The 21,630-nt window shown below is 40.8% G+C and overlaps 1 protein-coding gene across 1 annotated transcript in view; it reads right to left on the bottom strand.

Moving 5' to 3' along the window:
• LOC149445020 (putative cation-transporting ATPase 13A4) overlaps positions 1-21,630 on the bottom strand; it is an 85,998-nt gene that overhangs the window by 24,911 nt on the left and 39,457 nt on the right. Inside the window, exons 14-17 of the mRNA XM_089654313.1 lie at positions 20,661-20,811; positions 20,298-20,384; positions 14,648-14,804; positions 8,913-9,030 (exon numbers count right to left, since the gene is read on the bottom strand). Coding sequence (XP_089510439.1) covers positions 8,913-9,030; positions 14,648-14,804; positions 20,298-20,384; positions 20,661-20,811 — 513 coding nt within the window. The remainder of the gene's footprint in view (positions 1-8,912; positions 9,031-14,647; positions 14,805-20,297; positions 20,385-20,660; positions 20,812-21,630) is intronic.

Below are 21,630 nucleotides of genomic sequence, written 5' to 3'. Positions count from 1 at the left end.
GCAGGGTGCTGTCCAAGTAGGCCCAAGCCTGTTGTTTGAGGTCCTGCTCCAGGTCCACCTGATGCTGCTGCTGCTGCGGCTGGTTAGTAGTTTCCTCACTGCGCTGGTGAAGAAAGCTACTCATCATCGACTGCAGACTGAGGCAGCCGCTGCTGGTGGAGCTGCCACTGCTCCTACCACCCCACCCCTCCCCTGCTGCCATGGCAGCGGAACGCGAGCGCACAGGGCCCACAGTGTCTGAGGATGGACGTTGGCGCAGAAAGGCAGAGACCAACTGACTACATAGGTGGTTTTTATAGTACGTTATTTTGGCCTCCCTCTCAGCAGGTGTGAAAAAGGCCACCATTTTTGAACGGTAGCGAGGGTCCAACAAGGTGGACAGCCAAAAGTCATCCCTCTGTCTGATGGTTATTATTCGGCTGTCGCTACGCAAGCAACCGAGCATGCTATGGGCCATTTGTGCCAAGGAATGCGAGGGACTCCCTGCCTCCATCTCCACAGCATACTGCCACGGTGCGTCTGGGTCCTCTGTCTCCTCCTCCTCCTCTACCAGATGCTCCTGCTCCTCCACTCCTGTCTGCAGAGTGGAAAAACCACCCATTTCACTCAATAATTCCTGAGCACCAATATCCTCCTCTACCTCCTCCTCTTCTTCCTGTCCTGCCCCCACAGGGGTCATGTGGCGTTGAGATCTGTGCGCCACGTCTACCGCACCCTGACCAGCCATTGTTAACGGCATTTGTTCCAGGACGTGCAACAGAGGAATGACGTCGTTCATCCCATAGTCCTGCCGACTCACGAATAGCGTGGCCTCCTCAAAGGGCCTGAGCAAGCGGCAGGTGTCACGCATGAGCTGCCAATGGCTGACATCTAAGTTACACAGGGGAGTACCTTTATCCGCTTGTAACATCAGGAAATCGGTGATGGCCTTTCGCTGTTCGTAAAGGCAGTCTAACATATGTAGTGTTGAATTCCACCTTGTTGCAACGTCGCAGATCAGGCGATGCTGTGGAATTCCGTTCTGCCGCTGCAGCTCAAGGAGGGTGTGCTTTGCGGTGTAGGAATGGCTGAAATGCATGCAAACTTTACGTGACATTTTAAGGATGTCTTGCAGTGGGATGGTGGATTTTAGGAACCGCTTGACAACCAGATTGAACACGTGAGCCATGCATGGCGCATGGCACAACCTTCCTTGACGCACAGCAGACACCATGTTCTTTCCGTTGTCGGTCAACATGGTTCCGATTTTCAGTTTGCGCGGAGACAGCCATCTGTCGTTTTCTCTGTTCATTACACTCAGAAGTTCCTCCCCTGTGTGACTACGTTCGCCAAGGCATACCAGGTGCAGCACAGCGTGACACCGTTGCACCCTGCACGTGTGATATGCCGGTCGGGTAATGGAACTTGGCACGGGGGTGGCGGCTGAGGACACGGCGGAAGAAGAGGTGGTAGAGGCGGACATGTTTGCTGGACCAAGGACGTGCAAACGTGGAGGCAAAAGCGGCGTGACCTGTCCAAGTTGCTGGTGCGGCTGTGCCGGCACCATGTTCACCCAGTGGGCCGTAAATGACATGTACTGTCCCTATTAGTTACAGCTCCACACGTCGGCGCTGCCGTGCACTTTGGCAGAGACCGACATGCTCAAAGACTGGCCCACCATCTCTTCTACATGTGAATGCAGGGCTGGCACTGCCTTTTTGGCGAAGAAATGCCGGCTTGGCACTCTCCACCGCGGCGCGGCACAAGCCATCATTTCTCGGAAAGGTGCTGAGTCCACCACTTGGAAAGGGAGGGACTGCAGCACCAATAACTTGGACAGGAGGACGTTCAGCTTCTGCACCGTCGGGTGCGTGCTCGCAAACTGTTGTCTCTTGGAAACGGATTCCAAGAAAGACTGCTGACGGAATCCGTGAAGAGGAGTAGCAGGAGAAGGAGCATCTGAACGAGCGGAAGATGCCAACGAGCGACAACTCCCCTCAGCAGAGGTGTTGGAGCCTTGACTGGCTGATAGAGGGCGATTGACGTCGGGTGACGGAGCAAGTAACTTAGCGGGTGATGGAGCGGGGGCTGGGGCAGGCAGAACCGCCGTATCTTTATCACGGTTTTCCCAGGCCACCAAATGGCGACGCTGCATATGCTGACGCAACGCTGTAGTCCCAACATGGGCCCCCTGGCCACGCTTGACTTTCTGGCCACATAGTCGACATACGGCTACGTTTACTTCCTCGGGCGGCTTGACGAAAAATTGCCACACCGCCGAGTAGGAAACTTTGCCCCCGCTACTCCTCACTGGCTGACTGCTACTTCCTCCATGCACACCGGCACCACTACTGGCCGTGGTGGTAGGCTGCAGTGGAGCTGGTGCTCTACTCCGTGGCCGTTTGCCTCCACTGACACTGCTGCGACCCTGCTACCTCCTGGGCAACCCACCGACTGTTTTGCTCGCTGCCAAGCTGGCACCCTCTTCTCCTGATGATGCGGAAGCAATAGCCTGATGACGACGAGGCTGCCAAGTGCGATCAGCCTCATCATCATCAATTAGGGTCTCCGCCTCACTACTAGCCCCCTCGGCTGCGTGTGGGTCAGGAGACAGACCTGTCTCTAGACCGGCTACCAAGCCACTCTCCTCGACCGCCCTCTGTTAGCTCTTCCTCACTGTACAGTGGGGCTGAGCCCACAGCATGCGATACTTCGCTTGGTGAGGGAACACCAAAGGACAGGGGCAGGTAGAGGACACGTGATTTCAGTGGGCTTGCTCCCGGGCCATGCCAACTAACGGTTGTGTCTGACGTAGCCACCGACCGTTGGCTGTAGGTGTCAGAGGTGACCTGGGAAGAGGAAGACAACCGAGCCAACCAATCGATGACGGCAGGGTTGTCGGTGGAGACACGACCGCTGGATGACACCGGGAGCACTGGCCTCTGGCTGCGACTAGTGCTGCCTCGACCCCTTCCTCTGCTGCCACGTCTGCTCGCTCCTAAAACATTGCCTCCTCTGCCACTCCTCTGCGTGTTGTCTGACATACTCTTTAATTCAACGATTCTGTGTCCCTGAGTAACGATTCTGTGTCCCTGAGTAACGATTCTGTGTCCCTGAGTAACGATTCTGTGTCCCTGAGTAACAATTCTGTGTCCCTGAGTAACAATTCTGTGTCCCTGAGTAACGATTCTGTGTCTGTCCCTGAGTAACAATTCTGTGTCCCTGAGTAACAATTCTGTGTCCCTGAGTAACGATTCTGTGTCCCTGAGTAACGATTCTGTGTCCCTCAGTAACAATTCTGTGTCCCTGAGTAACGATTCTGTGTCCCTGAGTAACGATTCTGTGTCCCTGAGTAACGATTCTGTGTCCCTCAGTAACAATTCTGTGTCCCTGAGTAACGATTCTGTGTCCCTGAGTAACGATTCTGTGTCCTTGAGTAACAATTCTGTGTCCCTGAGTAACGATTCTGTGTCCCTCAGTAACGATTCTGTGTCCCTGAGTAACAATTCTGTGTCCCTGAGTAACAATTCTGTGTCCCTCAGTAACGATTCTGTGTCCCTCAGTAACAATTCTGTGTCCCTGAGTAACAATTCTGTGTCCCTGAGTAACACTTCTGTGTCCCTGAGTAACAATTCTGTGTCCCTGAGTAACACTTCTGTGTCCCTGAGCAACGATTCCGTGTCCCTCAGTAACAATTCTGTGTCCCTCAGTAACGATTCTGTGTCCCCGAGTAACGATTCTGTGTCCCTGAGTAACAATTCTGTGTCCCTGAGTAACAATTCTGTGTCCCTGAGTAACGATTCTGTGTCCCTGAGTAACGATTCTGTGTCCCTGAGTAACAATTCTGTGTCCCTGAGTAACGATTCTGTGTCCCTGAGTAACACTTCTGTGTCCCTGAGTAACAATTCTGTGTCCCTCAGTAACAATTCTGTGTCCCTCAGTAACGATTCTGTGTCCCTCAGTAATGATTCTGTGTCCCTGAGTAACAATTCTGTGTCCCTGAGTAACGATTCTGTGTCCCTGAGTAACGATTCTGTGTCCCTGAGTAACAATTCTGTGTCCCTGAGTAACGATTCTGTGTCCCTGAGTAACACTTCTGTGTCCCTGAGTAACAATTCTGTGTCCCTGAGTAACGATTCTGTGTCCCTGAGCAACACTTCTGTGTCCCTGAGCAACACTTCTGTGTCCCTGAGAAACAATTCTGTGTCCCTGAGTAACGATTCTGTGTCCCTGAGTAACGATTCTGTGTCCCTGAGTAACAATTCTGTGTCCCTGAGTAACGATTCTGTGTCCCTGAGTAACGATTCTGTGTCCCTGAGTAACACTTCTGTGTCCCTGAGTAACACTTCTGTGTCCCTGAGTAACACTTCTGTGTCCCTGAGTAAAACTTCTGTGTCCCTGAGTAACACTTCTGTGTCCCTGAGTAAAACTTCTGTGTCCCTGAGTAACACTTCTGTGTCCCTGAGTAAAACTTCTGTGTCCCTGAGTAACACTTCTGTGTCCCTGAGTAAAACTTCTGTGTCCCTGAGTAACGATTCTGTGTCCCTGAGTAACGATTCTGTGTCCCTGAGTAACGATTCTGTGTCCCTGAGTAACACTTCTGTGTCCCTGAGTAACGATTCTGTGTCCCTGAGTAACACTTCTGTGTCCCTGAGTAACACTTCTGTGTCCCTGAGTAAAACTTCTGTGTCCCTGAGTAACACTTCTGTGTCCCTGAGTAAAACTTCTGTGTCCCTGAGTAACACTTCTGTGTCCCTGAGTAACACTTCTGTGTCCCTGAGTAACGATTCTGTGGCCCTAAAGTCTCTGTGGCCCTAACTCTGTCCCTGCATACACACAGGTCTGTCTCTCTTGAATGACCGGAGGCTAATGGAGAATTCTAAGATGGCCGCGATTTATAGCTCCACCATTACACAGTGCTGGCTGGCTGGCTGCTGATTGGCTAATGCGATCACATGTCATGAATGAATGCATTATGGGTCAGCGCGCCTTGTCTGCGCGCCTTCCCAGAGATCCCCGCTCCGTCGCCACACATGTCGCCCGCCATTTTTGGAAAAATTCGATTCGTGCATCCGAAGTTTGCTAATTTTCGGATTCGGCGCGAATCGAATTTTTCCTAATCTTCGAAACGAATTCCACTTCGCCATGTTCAATTCGCTCATCTCTAGTTACAGGCAGTGAGTGTTTTTATGTATTTTAATTCTGCAGAGAACAGTAAGGGTACAGCCCACCAAAGTGTTCCTTTACTTCTGTGCCTAAATTCCGGTTGTACACTGCTTCTGCTAGTTTTGTTGAAGATGTTCAAGTAGTCTGTGGCAGAAAGGTACACAACCTGAATTATGAATATGTACCATCCTAGTCAATCACAGAGGAACTTTTTTTTGGTGGTTTAGCCAAGGTGGTGATAAATTATTAGTTCAAACTTTCTAGAGAGAACACTCTGCCGTCGACTTCACCGTAGAGGGTTTGTGAGTTGGAGAAATCTCCCTTTCAGCCTTGAGAAAGCTATTGTCCCCATATCAGGTTCTTAAGTCCTGAAGGAATGTCTTAGGGAAAAGCAAAACTGAATGTCTACAAAGAGAAATGTGTTGATTGAAGAGTTTTATTAGAATCAAGCACCAATTCTATAGTTGCTTAACTTGAAGGCTACACTTGGTACATCTGCTCTTAAACACAAAGGCAATTCAATAAGATAATAGATCAACCAGTTTCTGCACTATATTCATACATTTAAAGAATTTGAATTACTGAGAGGAAATACTATTAGATACAGAAAACATAAAAAGCACCTACAACATTCCCAACATTATATCACACACAGATATCATCAAATAGTCACTCAAATTATTTATCCTTAATCAACAGTATAAAAAAATGTCTCTTGCATGCTATTTTACAACCATCTTAAAATATATTTACATGTACAGTTGTACTCAAATGTTTGCATATCCTAGCAGAAATTGTGAAATTTTGACATTTATATTGACATATGACTGATTGTGACAAAAAAAACTTTTTTTGTCACAATCAGTCATATGTCAACATCATTGTCAATGTCTTTTATTTGGATGGTGATCATCTGAAGCCATTTATCATCACAAAGTTGTTTGACTCCTTTTTAAATCATAATAATATCAGAAATCACCCAAATGGTGATGATCAAAAGTTTACATACCCTGGAATATTTGGCATTGGTACAGACACACAAGGTGACACACACAGGTTAAAATAGCAATTAAAGAGTAATTTCCTGCGGCTTTTTAAATTGCAATTAGTGTCTGTGTATAAATAGTCAATGAGTTTGTTAGCTCTTAAGTGAGCAAGCTAGATACTTAGCCATGGGGAGCAGAAAAGAAATGTCAAAAGACCTGCATAACAAGTACTGCATATTTATAAAAATGGAAAAGGATATACAATATCAAATATATTCAAAGCCTTGAGTATGCCAGTCAGTACTGTTTGATCACTTGTTAAGAAGTGGAAAATTCAGAGATCTTTTGATACCAAGCCAAGTTCAGGTAGACCAAGAAAGACTGCCGCCACAATTGCCAGAAGAATTGTTACAAAGAATTGTTACAAAGAAAAACCCACAAGTAACCTCAGGAGAATTATAGGCTGCTCTGGAAAAAGACGGTGTGGTTATCTCAAGGAGCACAATACAAGGATACTTAAATAAAAATGAGCTGCATGGTCAAGTTGCCAGAAAGAAGCCTGGCTACAATATGCCTGACAATATCTTGACATGCCTCACAGCTTCTGGCACAGTGTAATTTGGAGTGATGAAACCAAAAAAATGTTGAAAAGGCTCAGAAGTTGGGCTTGCATTGTTAACAGTGTGTATTGGGTATCCCGTTTTCCCTTTTCCCCAGTTCAAATCTTTTGAAAAACTTGGTAATGAAGATTTGTCCACATTCTACCAATTATACCCAAGTCATTGGTAGGTAAACTACAGCAAAGTAAATGGACTAGACCTATTACACCATCTAGTGATCACTCACCATTAACTCAGGGTAAATAGTGTTACACGTTGTAATTTGATGTAATTGAGAAAAAAAACTTTTCCTTTCATTCTACAAATAGCTATCACTTTTTAAAACTTACAAGATACTAAAATGTCAAGTTTATAAAGTGGTAAATTGGGGACATTTTTAATTTCCTGTATGTGTGTGTATCACAGTTTTTCTGTACAGACCTGGAATGGCAATGACTATACAGTAATAGATTCATTTTTTTGAAGATTCTTCCTAAATATCTTCATAGCTAAAGAAATGCAGTTGATGGTGTTTTGCATACTAGAACATTGTGCTTGCTTAGGTGATGACAATGAAAGCAGACTTTCCCATTTCTGTAGTGTGAGAAATGTGAGAAAGGACAATCTAACGTAGGGGTGTCTAACCCGTGGCACATGGGCCGCATGCAGACCCAGAGAGTTTAGCATGCAGCCCAGGCCAGTCTGGAGGGACGCTGGGGATGCCATGCAAGCCACTGTGGCTAACACAGACAAGCCCAGCCAATGCACAGCTGTAGCGATGCCGAGGATGCCATGTTTGCAATAGCACCAGCAGCAGGAAATGCAGAGGCTCCAGGTAAGTAAATGATGCATGGCTGCTTCTAGAGGGGTGCTGGGGTAGGCCCCATCCACAAACCTCCCCACCCCCCACAACGCACATACATAGGCTGCATTCAAACTGGCAATTAGGACTGGTGCAAATTGTAGTGGTGCTCAGCAGATAGGTGAAAATAGGGATAGATGATGAGCAGTTCCCCCTGAGGTTCTCTGCTGCCAGACCCATACATTATAAAGACAGATTATCAGCAGCAGCACCTTTTTGTGTCTCTCTACACAACCAACGATTACCTGAGGTGATCATTGCTTGAAACACTTTGTCCAGCTGTGATCTGCACAGAGAACCCCGAATAGTGTGGCCATGGGGACCTGTCATAGCAAATCGACCCTGCAACTGCACCTTCCCGCTGAGAGCCGCAGGAGGAACTGCTCATCAGCTATCTTTATTATTAGTGTATTTTTTGTGTGGCCCAAGACAATTTTTCAACTTCAGATGTGGCCCAGTAAGGTCAAAAGGTTGGACACCCCTGTTTTAAGGAAAATCTCTGTCTTCAGAACAGAGAAATACATTTGGTAAGAGTTTTGCATTGTATGTTTACCTGCAGAGACTGTTCTGTTTTGAGAAATATGTGTAGGAATAAATGTATGATAATTTACTGTTTAGTAAGATACAGTAATCATAAAGAAAAGGAGGGATAGCTTCTGAACTGAAGTAGTGCAGTGTGATTTTTAGAAATGAGCACAATGATTTCAGCAAAATCAATTTTGGCAAAAAATGACTGATTTCATTAAATTTTACCATGCAGGCTCATTTGGTGAAGTAAGGGACCTTATCCATGTTACTTTGCAGTGTTATTTGCATTTTTGTATTTGTGTTTTTTCCTTATTTATTGGTGTATTTAAAAAATGCAAACAAAAAAAGTCAAATGCAAATTTAAAACATCAATTTGCAAATACTATTTGTGTAGTTCCCTTTAACTTTTTTTTGTTTATAACTGGGAATTGTTCATCAAAATTCAGGCACCTCTGTATAATCCTCCCAAACTCTCCCATCATAGCTAAAATCTGGGCTGCTCTGATAGGCCAACGATTATAAATAGTGCTTAAACTTGCCCACTCTTTCTAACTTCTACACATTCCTATTTGACACTCAAGCTGACCATTGTAGTGATGAACGAATAGGAATTAGTGGGGTGGGGCTAAGTGACAACCTCTTAAATTGCCATGAAATGTGTAAGTTTAGCCTGCCAGAATAGTTTGGGGTTGAGCCTTGACAGGAAGGTTTGGGAAGCAGCTGCAGATTTTTTTTATATGCAATATAAAACATGTTAGTTTTAAAAGATAAATACATTCTAAAAATTGTTACCTTTCTAAATCCGATATAAGTGGCAGTCCCTCCTTTTGTAGAGATCGATATGCCAGTCCTATTACACGAAAGCCTTGCTTTGTGTAGAAATCCAGTTGCTTACAAAAATTGTCTGGAACTATTTAACAAACAAAACATCTTTGTGATCACAAATGCTCACAGAAAAGATATTGTAAAAATGTATAGCCAAAAATCTTACCTTACTAGTTGTAGGTTAAGCCCCATTTTTGCATATTAAGGTGTCCGTTTATGACACAGAGAATAGCTGTGATTCAGATGATCGTAGCTACTCTCTGGTCATTCTGTCAGGGCAGGAGCGGTAGAATGGGCAGGCAGGCCTAATGGTAGGGTCATGCAGCGACTGACAACAGCCGCTACTCACAGACCAGAGTCCCTCAGGGCGCGGAGTCTAACCCCAGGCTGCCCTTCACCAGGGCCCCTGATGGTGGGGATGGACTTGATGCAGCCTGAGACCAGGTCGCGGCCCCCGAGTAACCCCAGCTGCGGTAATGACTGCTGCCAATGGCGTACAGCTGGTGGGAGCCAGATGGAAAACTTATAGCGTGGTCGGACAGGCCGGGTCGATAACAACGGAGCAAACAGTACAAGACGGTAGACAAGAATACTCAGGTAATGGGTTGGGTTCAGCAACGGGAGGTCAGGTAATGGGATAAAGCAGAGAATAGTCTTGTCCAAGCCGAGTCGGTTACCAGGAGAGCAACGAGAACAGAACAAGAGCTTGCTGCAAAGGAACATACAGGACACGAATGCAAAGAGCAACCGCAGACAGCAGGCTTAAATGTGATCAGCCACACCCTACTGGAGGAGGAGTTGCAGCGGCCTGAAAGCATAAAGGCTCCCACCATGCTTTGCAGGAACTTAAGATGGATGCCAGCACATGGAGCAACACAATCTCTGAGGAAAGGTAGGACCTTGACACATTCACAGTTTATGACACTCAGGAGATCAGCGGAGAACATGTTCATCCCTTCACTGGCGATCTGTGTTCTTCCTCCAGATTCTCCAGCCCAGAGCTGGAGAATGGGAGGAACCGCAAACTAAGCAGCGATGATCTACCTCTGCTTAGTAAACTGATCTTTTACTGTAATCTTGTGAGATTATAGTAAAATCAGCCGTTTTCCAGCGTTTGTAGACCGTTCTCCAGCATTTGTAGACTGTTCTCTCTTCGTTCGGAGAACTGATCTACACTGCTTCATAAAAGGCATTCACAGGAGAACTGTGTTCTCCAAGAATTCCGGAGAACTGATCAGCAATCATTTACCGCTGGTTCATAAACGGACACCTATATCACAAGCATTACCAAACAAACAAAATGCATACCCTAAAAAAAATCATTTTTATGGGTCTTGAAAAGCAGTAATTTACTGTGTACATTACATTCCAAACATAGGGCAGAAACCTCAAGATATATTCTATTAACTTTGTTAGCCACAGAACCACCTTCTGTGTGCTAAAACTAGTTTTACTTTATTACTAGGACATGATTTCCATGACTTGTGATCCTATAGCTAGGCTATGGACATTCACGTTTTTAAAAAATGTTCAGTAAATGTTCTTTAAAGTCATCACTGATCTCAGTAGCTGTTTTCATTGGGGACTTTATCTTCCTAAGGCTCCATGCACACTGGACGTTTTGATAATGCTGGTAGCGTTAGCTGTGTAAAGTCACATTAAAAACGGGCATTTTTCAGCTTTGTTTAGTGCTTTTGCATTAGCGTTTAGAGGCGTTTTGCCGTGAATAGTGGTGTTTTGCCGCGTTTGCATTTTTAGCTTTTTTTTTACCCCAAAAAAATTTGGGGGGTCAAAAAAACATACAAAAACGCTGGTTTGCGGCATTTTAGTGTTAGAGCGTGTTTACTGCTAAAAATTCCTCTAAAAACCCACTAGTCCTAGTTTTTTTTTCCAGCCAAAACAAAGTCCCAGCCAAAAATTGGTTACAGTTTATGTGTGCATGGACACATAGGATAACATGCTGGGGGGTTTACTGGCTGTAGAAAAAAAGTCAAAAGCCAAAAACAGCAGCTGTAAAAATGTCACGTGTGCAAGAGGAGTAAAAGTTCATAGCAGAAGCACTGAAACCATTCTATTACCTCCCCTTGCTACTCCTTCCCAGCAGTGATTTGGCTGTCTTTCACTCTTATCAACTTTTCTCCAAAGTTTTTTTTCTAAAGGTGTTATGCATTAGTTAGCTACATTCAACTGGACTTGTTCTCTATTGTTGAAGATGTTTGGTAGCTTCTCCATGCCACTTTTTCAGTTTTACTGAGTGTCAGGAAGATACCCTAGCATTTTCATGCACACAGGTAGCACAGATACATTGATCCAATCACCATGGAATATGCAGATGTTGAATGCCTATGAACAGAATTTACATGGCTTTGTTTTCAAATGCATCACTTTAGATGAGGGCTGAGTTGCCATTTAGGGTCCATGCACACTCGGCAGCAGAAAAAATCCCAAAACTGGTGGCAGAGAAAAGCAGCATAAAAAGTACTTCTATGGAGCCTATTGTACATGCATTTAGGTTTGTTTGTGTTTATAAGTATTTTACTCAAAGCACAAGAAAAAGGTTACACATACCAGCCTAGGTTTAGACTGGATGCTGTGCAGTGCAGTGCTACTTTCATTCAGTTTGGAGTGCACATTTGCAGTGTGATTTGTGCTTTACAGCTGCGATTGTAATGTGATTTTAATAGTCTATGGAGTTTAAAATCACACCGCACTAAATACGCACAGGACCTGTTTTTAACCGCATTAGAATCGCACCACATAGATGTGAATGGCTTTCACAGAAAGCAATGTTATTTCACTTGACATGCGAGTCTAAGCATTCTGTTACATATCTGAACGGCATCATATTTGCATGAGTGTGAACCAGGGCTTAAAAGTGCTTGGCTCGCCTAAATGCGGCATTTGGGCATGTTTACACGTTTAGATGCATCAAGCGTTTTTATGCTTCGCTCAAAAAAGCACTTTTTATTTCAACCTGTAAACACTCCTCTATAAATACGCTGTAAAATATGGACACATAGGCTAACAAAGAAGTTGCTTTTACAGGCTGAAACAAAAATGCCAAATACCCATATAAGCAGCATATTTTATGCCCAGTGTGTATGAAGTCTGATAAAGCAAACCTTGTATTTTAGGAATTAAGCTTGGCGCCACCCACCCACAAATTGTAAATCTCTCTACTGTTCAACAGGACTGCTAATCACATTAAAGGATCAATAGGGAGTCTCAGAAGGTTAGAGTGGGTAGGGCCTCTTGTTAAAGTTTGCATTTCTGCATATTTTCAACATATTTGTCTTTATATACTGAAACTTTGACACTTTAATTTTCAGCTGCGGCTGCCTGTTTGAATGGACACATGGAGCAGCGGCTTGGGAATGTGCCTGCTTGGGTGCCCCCATAGCAAGCTGCTGTTGTAAAGCACTCAACAGGAGGAAGGGACCTGGAGCGCTAGTGGGGGACCCAAGAAGAGGAGGATCCAGGTTGCTCTGTGCAAAACCACTGCACACAGCAGGTAAGTATAGATATATTTGTTTTTTTTAAAGTCTTTAGTATCACTTTAAGTTCCACTTTAACAGTTGAAAATATATTTTTACATTAAATTCTCATCTTTGCTTGCATGCTGTTACACATTTGTAGTTTCGTATATACACAGTTAGGTCTATATATATTTGGACACAGGCACAATTTTAGTTTTTTTTAGGTATGTTCCAAAACATATTCAAGCTATAGTTATACAATGGACATGAGCTGAAACTGCACACTCTCAGGTTTAATTTGAGGGTATGTACATCCAAATTTGAGGAAGGGTTTAGGAATTACAGCTCTTAAGAGTAGCCATCCCCCCTTTTTCAAGGGACCAACATTTTTGGACAATTGAATCAAAAGCTGTTTCATGGCCAGGTGTGGTCTACTCCTTTGTTATTTATTCATCAATTAAGCAGGTAAGAGGTCTGGAGTTGATTCTAAGTGTGGTATTTGCATTTGGATTCTATTGCTGTGAACCTACATCATGCGTTCAAAGGAGTTGTCCATGCAAGTGAAACAGACCATTGCAAGGCTTCAAAAATAAAACAAATCCATCAGAGAGATAGCAGCAACAATAGGAGTGGCCAAATCAACAGTTTGGTCCATTCTGAGAAAAGAAGAACGCACTGGTGAGCTCAGCAACATAAAAAGGCATGAACATCCATGGAAGACAACAGTGGTGGTTGATCGCAAGATCCTCTCTATGGTAAAGAACAACCCATTCACAACATCCAGACAAGTGATGGACACTCTCCAGGAAGTGGGCATATCATTGCTTAAGTCTACAGTCAAAAGAAGACTTCAAGAGAGCAAGTACAGAGTGTTCACCACAAGGTGCAAACCATCCATAAGCCTGAAGCCTGAAAAGCCAGAATAGACTTTGCCAAAAAACATCTAAAAAAACCAGACCAGTTCTGGAAAAGCATTCTTTGGATGATTGGAACTAAGATGAATCTGTACCAGAATGATGGCAAGAAAACAGTGTGGAGAAGGCTTGGAACAGCTCATGATTCAAAACACACAACGTCATCTGTAAAACATGGTGGAGGCAGTGTGATGGCATGGGCATGCATGGCTTCCAGTGGCACTGGGTCATTGCTGTTTATTGATGATGTGATAGAAGACAGAAGCAGCCAGATGAATTCTGTAGTGTTTAGAGATATACTGTCAGCCCAGATTCAGCCAAATAAAAAAAAAAAACAGGAGCTTTTGAAGGAAAGAAGTAGAATATTCTGCAATGGCAGAGTCAATCACCTGATTTCAATCCAACTGAGCATGCATTTCACTAGCTGAAGGCAAAACTAAAGGCAGAAAGACCCACAAACAAAGAACAACTGAAGACAGCTGTAGTCAGAGCCTGGCAAAGCATCAGAAAGGAGGAATCCCAGTCTTTGGCAATGTCCATGGGTTCCAGACTTCAGACAGCCATTGCCAGTAAAGGATTCTCAACAAAATATTAAAAGTGAACATTTTATTTATGATTATATTCATTTGTCCAATTACATTTGAGCCCCTGAAAATGGAGGGACTGTGTATAAAAATGGTTGCAGTTCCTAAACTTTGTACTTGCTATTTATGTTTAGCCATTTAATTAAAGCTGAAAGTCTGCACTTCACATTCATTTGGATTGTTTTTTTTTTATTTATTCTGGTTGCATACAGAGCCAAAAGTATGAAAATTGTGCCTGTGTCCAAATATATATGGACCTAACAGTATATACAAGAATTATTCAGAATTTCCATGTTCTGCAGGGGTGCAGCAAAGACAAACATTAAAGCAGAAGTGCAGTAAAGATTTGTAGTAATAAAGAGGCACATTAAAAAAAATCAGAAGTGAAAAAGTGCAGTAAAAAGAATCAGTAATGCAGAGGTGCAGTAAAGAGGATCAGTAAAACAAAGAAATGTCAATACAGGGATACAGGACGTAAGTAAAGTAAACAGAGGAGTAGCAATACAGAGAAGCAGTAAAAGAAAGGTGCAGTAAAGAGAAACAGTAAAAAAGATGTGCAGTAAGGAGAGGCATTACATTACAAAGGAGTCCCTAACAGATATAAAAATCCAGCAAGTGACTCAACCCACCAAACTCCACCTATAATTGAAATACCACATTTGAAATGTAATTCTTATTTTTATCATATTATATTTTATTATTCCTATATTATACTATCTAATATTAACCTGTGTCAGATTTGCAGTAATGGATAACCATTTCTGGAGCTCCTTTCATAAACACTGTGAGGTCACTCTCTCCAATAACCTGAGTGATCACTGACATACGCTGTACAGTGGAGGAGAAGGGAAACTGATGTAGAATGATGATTCCTTCCTTGGGTACCTAAATGATAAAATGTATTCTGTTATTTAATATTCTTACTATTTATTAAGTCTTTATTAATTATTCAACAAAATACATGTGATCATAGTTACGCATCAAAAATTAAAAAAAAACTGTGCATTTACAGACCAACACGAAACCTTCTTTTTTTAGTTTTTGATATACTTGGGAAGAGTAAATACTATTTATTACCCTTTGGGGAGATTTATATCACTGGAAGAGGAAGATCCTTCCATAACTGACTTTTTTATTTGTATTTTCTATATGCATTTTCCATAAGTAACTGTGCATCTTACTGCTTTTATAGTGCATTATAACATATGTTTTATATATCCTACCTTTCTTTGAAGATGCAATTTAACCCCTTCACGACCAGGGGCAAAATAAATCATGCCCAATTTTGAAACTTTGACGTGTTAGTGCAACTGTACATATCATTGCAACTACTTAGTGTATTCAGGTGGATTATACCATGTAATATTATCACCTTTTTGAAATTACATAAACATACTCATATTCAAAAAAATGAATATAATAATAATAAAAACTCAAAAAATCAAAAAAAGTCCAATACAAAGTGTCCCAATAAAAAATGTCCCAATACAAACAAAAATAGTGTCCAAAAATGTCCCAATGTTCAAACTTTATCATCCAGTAGGAAGAAATTCCATTTCATCCCGTGGTACCTCAAAAAAAACAAATTTGAATAATCTAGTGCATTACCTTTATAAATAATATAATCACTCTGTGCAAAAACACAAAAACTGTGCAAGAACTGTATATATATATATCTCTTCCGTGCACATATGAGTTAACTGTGACCACTCTGTGAACACTGCAACACTGTGTATCCACCAACACCAATAGTATTAAATACTATTACCCTCTGTATCCATATACCAGCATCCAATGAGATCTTCTAATTTGCTCCCAAGAAATTATTCCAAGGTCCTCAAAAGACAAGAAGGGTCTCAAGGCTCATATTCAGGGTATAATTAAGAAATCTTTAATAGCCACTTACATTAAAACTTCATTAATCCAGCTTCCAACATGGTTTTTGTGTGAGCTCTATCAAACAAATGCGAATGCCATGTGTTGACAACCCACAAAATGGCCGCGGCGACACTTCCGGTCTGCGTGCGTGCATGCCATGTGTTGACAACCAACGCAGACCGGAAGTGTCGCCGCGGCCATTTTGTGGGTTGTCAACACATGGCATTCGCATTTGTTTGATAGAGCTCACACAAAAACCATGTTGGAAGCTGGATTAATGAAGTTTTAATGTAAGTGGCTATTAAAGATTTCTTAATTATACCCTGAATATGAGCCTTGAGACCCTTCTTGTCTTTTGAGGACCTTGGAATAATTTCTTGGGAGCAAATTAGAAGATCTCATTGGATGCTGGTATATGGATACAGAGGGTAATAGTATTTAATACTATTGGTGTTGGTGGATACACAGTGTTGCAGTGTTCACAGAGTGGTCACAGTTAACTCATATGTGCACGGAAGAGATATATATATATACAGTTCTTGCACAGTTTTTGTGTTTTTGTGTTTTTGCACAGAGTGATTATATTATTTATAAAGGTAATGCACTAGATTATTCAAATTTGTTTTTTTTGAGGTACCACGGGATGAAATGGAATTTCTTCCTACTGGATGATAAAGTTTGAACATTGGGACATTTTTGGACACTATTTTTGTTTGTATTGGGACATTTTTTATTGGGACACTTTGTATTGGACTTTTTTTGATTTTTTGAGTTTTTATTATTATTATATTCATTTTTTTGAATATGAGTATGTTTATGTAATTTCAAAAAGGTGATAATATTGTGTTACTTTCTGGGGAGAAAGTGTGACTTTTTGAGGAGTTTTGGGGGGAAGGTGGTTATACACATACTTAACTGGATTATACCATGTGTTTTTTTTTCATATCCTGATTTTTTTCTATTATTAAAGGAAAACTGCACCAAAATATTAAATTGTTTTAAAATTTGGCTGTAAATGCTTATGCCATTACCATGACCCACACATTCTATTTTTGATGATCGTGGCGGTACCATGTATGTGTATGTAATTTGATCTTTACGCCCGTGGTAGGGCCAAACAATAGTATGTATTTTTTTTTCTAACTAAACATATTGACAGGATTAAAGCCCACCTCCTGGACTCTGCATAAATGTGGTACATGGTCGTGAAGGGGTGAATGTAATTTAGCAGCGATTGTAAAAAACAATTATATAAATACACATATAATTTAAAACAATTGTACTGCACTCTCTAAAAGCTAAAGGTGTAGGTTAAATGTACCTAAAGCACATAAATACAAATGGGCCTTTAGCACTGGACACTTGTATATTAAATAATATAATATAATAATATTGAATGATCTTTTTTTATGTGTTTAGAAAGGTTTAGAATAAATAAAGCAGTATTAAAAGAGTAAGCAGTATTAAAAGTAGTAAGAAATGTAGCTTACCAATCCTTAGATATAGAGGATACATTATTTATTTTTCTAGGCTCTTTTCTTTTATTTTCACATGGTGATCCTGCCAGTAAGTCTGTTATTTTTAAACTTTTCTTAAAGTGGTAGTAAGCTTGGGCATGTTTAAAAAAACCCTGCAAGGTAAAGGCATAATGTGCTAGTATGCATTGTATACTAGCACATTATGAAATTCTTACCTTAGAACTAAGCTCTCCAGCAATGCATTGTCATGCTGACAGGGCATCCACCCGTTCTTCTTTCTGGGTTCACATGCTACGGCCACCTGACTGGCCGAGCTGTGATGATGTCACTCCCCCACATGTGTGAGAAAGTCATGGGCATGGCACACAGCTCTGAAGGAAGAGCATGAGTACGCTGTTCCTTCAGAGTACATGCGCCAGTGATGTCACTGGATGCATACTGTGTGCATATCTTATAAATACTACAAGTTTAGGAGATATTATACAGGTAAGCCTTAGGTACAGTGAAGAAGTTCACTACTACTTTACCAGGCCAAGTTATCAAGTAAAAGTGTCAGTTAGAGGGTTGAGAAAAACCTTTTACCACTGACAGGGATGCTTACATTGATCAGCTTTTATTTATTTATTTAATACCTTTATTCTAAAAGTTAAAAAAAATGGTTGCTGTAACTGCTTGTAAAGTGTTAGCTGCAGCTCAGCTTCAATGTGTCAGTCAAGTCCATCTAAATCTTCTAGTCCATCTAACACTACCCTCTCCGCAGATGGACAATGTTGCTGTCCAAAGTTGTCTCCATTACTCCTCCATCCAGAATGGAGACACCATAAGATGGGAAGTGTGTTACTGACCAGATCACCTTGTGAAAGGAAAAGAAAAAAGGCAGAATTTCTTCATTTATTTTTCATCTCTTTTAACCACTTTTAACCTCCTTGCAGTAGATTTACTGCTAGCAGGCATCATCTGCAGGCTCAGTGACAAACCTGTACTTCACTGAACATATGCACACTGGAACACCCTCTGAGACAGAGCGGATCATGGCGCTTGGTAACCATAATATCATGTGATTGCTATGTTCAATCATGGTTATCATGTGATAACTTTTAAGCAAATTGTCATGAATGGCATTAAATTTTGCTTACTGTTGTGATGCTGTGATTGGTCACAAGTAATCACATGGTACCTGACCCAATCACAGCACCCTGTACCATGTGTTCAGTCATGGCCAATAACAGCATCACAATAGTAAACACTAAGTCGTGATTGTGAATAAAATCCATTCATAACTACTGCTTATAACAGTGATCATCACTGTTATAAGCAATAATAGTATAAAAACAAAAATTCCTGATCACTCACCAGAGTAGTACAGTATCTCTATGGTTACTCTGAACCACTCTAATAACAGTATGTAAAAAATTTGTAAAAAAAAAAAAAATGTGTTAAGAAAAAATGAAAAATAATGTTTAAAAAAAATTAAATAAACACACACATATATAATATATATATATAATTTATTTATTTTATATAGCACCATCAGTATCCCTGATCTCCGCCATACTAGTCATATGATGACACTATACTGCATTGGTGACAGTTTAAAAAAAGTGAAAAAAACAAAACAATTTTATTTAGTTTCTTCATTCTCCAAAAAATTGTAACAAAAAAATTACAACTTCAAAAAAAGTCGCCATGCCTCTTACTAAATATGTTGGACTGTCCTGGTATTTTAGAGCCTCAAGAAATGAGATAGGCTGCCAGTACCTCAGGACTGATCAATTTCCAAATATATATACCATAGTTTGTAGACTCTAACTTTCACACAGACTAATTAATATACACTGATTTGGATTAGTTTTACCAAAAAAGTAAAATACATTTTGGCCTAAATTTATGAAGAAAGATTATTTTTTTGCATAATGTTAAAACAGAAAAAAGTAAAGTGTGTGTTTTTTTTTAAATTTTGGTATTTTTTCATTTACATAATAAAAGATTTAAAAAAAACCCACTGGTTATTAAAGTTCAAAAAAGTTCTATTTGTGTGAAAAAAATTATATAAATTCCATTTGGGTACTGTGTTGCATGACCAACCAATTGATAGTTAAAATAGCACAGTGCTGAATAGCAAAAAGTGCCCTAGTCATGAAGGGGGCCTTCGAGAGAAGTGGTTCAAAATAATTGCTAGTTACAGATGTCTGATATCAATATACAGGTTTTCATATATCTACATTTCATAAACTGTCTTACCAAAGAAAAACAAATTGTAATATGTGTTTCTAGAAAAAAAAGCTGCATTTTAATATAGAAATGTAAAAGCCATTATAGTGATAATAAAAAGCTGAAAATTATACCTAAAGTACATTTTAATGGTTAAGCAAATGTATACTATATTGCAGAAAGTTTTTGGACACCCGACCCTCATACCTGCTATATGGCCAAAAGTATGTGTAAACCTCTCCAATTTTTTAAGTTCAGGTGTTTCCACCTGATTGGTACTTTTAATGTTACAGCATACAAAGAACTTTTAGATTGGGTTCTAACCCTGTGGCTATTGTTTGCGGAGAATGCATGAAGGTAAAAAACCTTGAGCCTTTACAACCACTTTAATACGCCCTTGTTTTTTAATGCAATCTCTAACAAGCTCATGTAGGTTTGATGGTCAGGTGTCCCTAAACTTTTGGCCATGTACTGTATCCAGCATCATGTTTGTTTAGTCTTTCAAAATGTGTATTGTGCAGATCTGGTTTGGGTCCATTCCTAAACTGCTCTGCAAATAATGGCCGCTACAGCCTCTTCCAACACATACAGTACTTGTGCTGAACGTACAATGAAATGACTTCCTTCTTTTCTCAGAAAAACTATCATCAAAGCCTAGTTTCTTTATGTTGGTGAATCTCAACTGACTAATTTAGGCTTGGCCCTGAAATGTATTACACTGAAAACGTGTATGCAACATTGCTACATAGTGGATATTTTTTTATCTTGCATTTTCTAGATGAAAGAGTGTAAAAAGAAAACAATAACTTGCCTGTCCTGCTTTAAATTCAGGTTTTGCTATTGTGCAAGTAATCGATGGCCCATCTTCGACCATTTTAGCAATATATTCTTGAAGTTCCTGTTGCAAATTTCACACAATGAAAAATTACTGAAAATATATAATACCTAAATCATGAACTACATTTGTTTATGCTCATATGATGAACTGATTTCATAATACTTTAAATGGGATTACAGATAATAGTATAGTGGTGAGTAATGTCATTTGAGAGAACATTATCCTAGTAAGCAGATACCATGATTTTAGTAGATGCCTTCATTGGATTTACTACTTTTAATCTAGTATTAAAAACCAACTTATTGCTGATTAGTGTAATATAGAAAAATAATGTACCCATCCTGTCCCTGCAAACATTTTCAAGTCCAGTGGATCTCCATTTAATTTCCCATCCATCTTGATTAAAGAATGGCAGCTAGCCATAGCCTGAAGTATTAAGTCCCAGGGCAAATTATTGGAGCTGTTAAGCAAAGTCATATCCTGGAATCTGCAAAGATATACAGAAAACATGAGAGGACATATCTCAAATATTTAAAATAAGCAGAAATCTAAGACATAACTAACTGTAGAGCACATATAAATAGTACCCTCATCCCAAATAAACACCATCAAATACGTTAAATGTTGAAAAGGTGTAAAGAAAATATTTATTTTTTTAATAAATGGCAATAAATTAAATCACCTAATGGTGTCTTATAGCTCTCGGTGTGCTATGCTGATAACTCTTTGCCTAAATTTCTACTCATCTGCAGTTACAAGATGACCCCATTCTCCCTGTTAATTGTTTTTCATTTAAAATCTAGAGATCATACAGTATGTATTGGAAATACATTTCTCTTCAGAATTGAATAGATATATTTGAAATGTATCAGTTTTAACCACTTCCCCGCCCAACCTATAGCAAATTAACGGTGGGGTGGGACTCCTGAAAGAAGCCTTGTGTGCGGATGTGTGGGTGCGCTGCGGCACAATCTTTCACCGGCTGTGTCCACTGCCAGTACCTTGTGATCGACCTGACCAATCACAGTAGATCACATGACGATTGTAAATTTCATTCCATTCATTGTCACAATTGTGTTGTTAATTGTGATTGGTCAAAGTGATCACATGGTACAGACATGGACAATCACAAGCCATCTGTACCATGGGATTAGCTGTGGCCAATCACAGCTAATCACAACACAAACTGAATGAATCAATTTAATTCAGTAAAATGCTTCCTTATAGCAGTGAAATTCACTGCTATAAGCAATTATAGTATGTAAAAAAAATCCTAACCACGTCCTAAGAGTAGTACAATGTTGCT

This window comes from Staurois parvus, unplaced genomic scaffold (assembly GCF_062004578.1).
Source record: "Staurois parvus isolate SC_StPar_1 unplaced genomic scaffold, SC_StPar_1.0 ptg000750l, whole genome shotgun sequence".
NCBI classification, from domain to species: Eukaryota; Metazoa; Chordata; class Amphibia; order Anura; family Ranidae; genus Staurois; species Staurois parvus.
The sequence above is the reverse complement of the archived record's forward strand: the minus strand, read 5'-3'. Positions and strand labels throughout refer to the sequence as shown.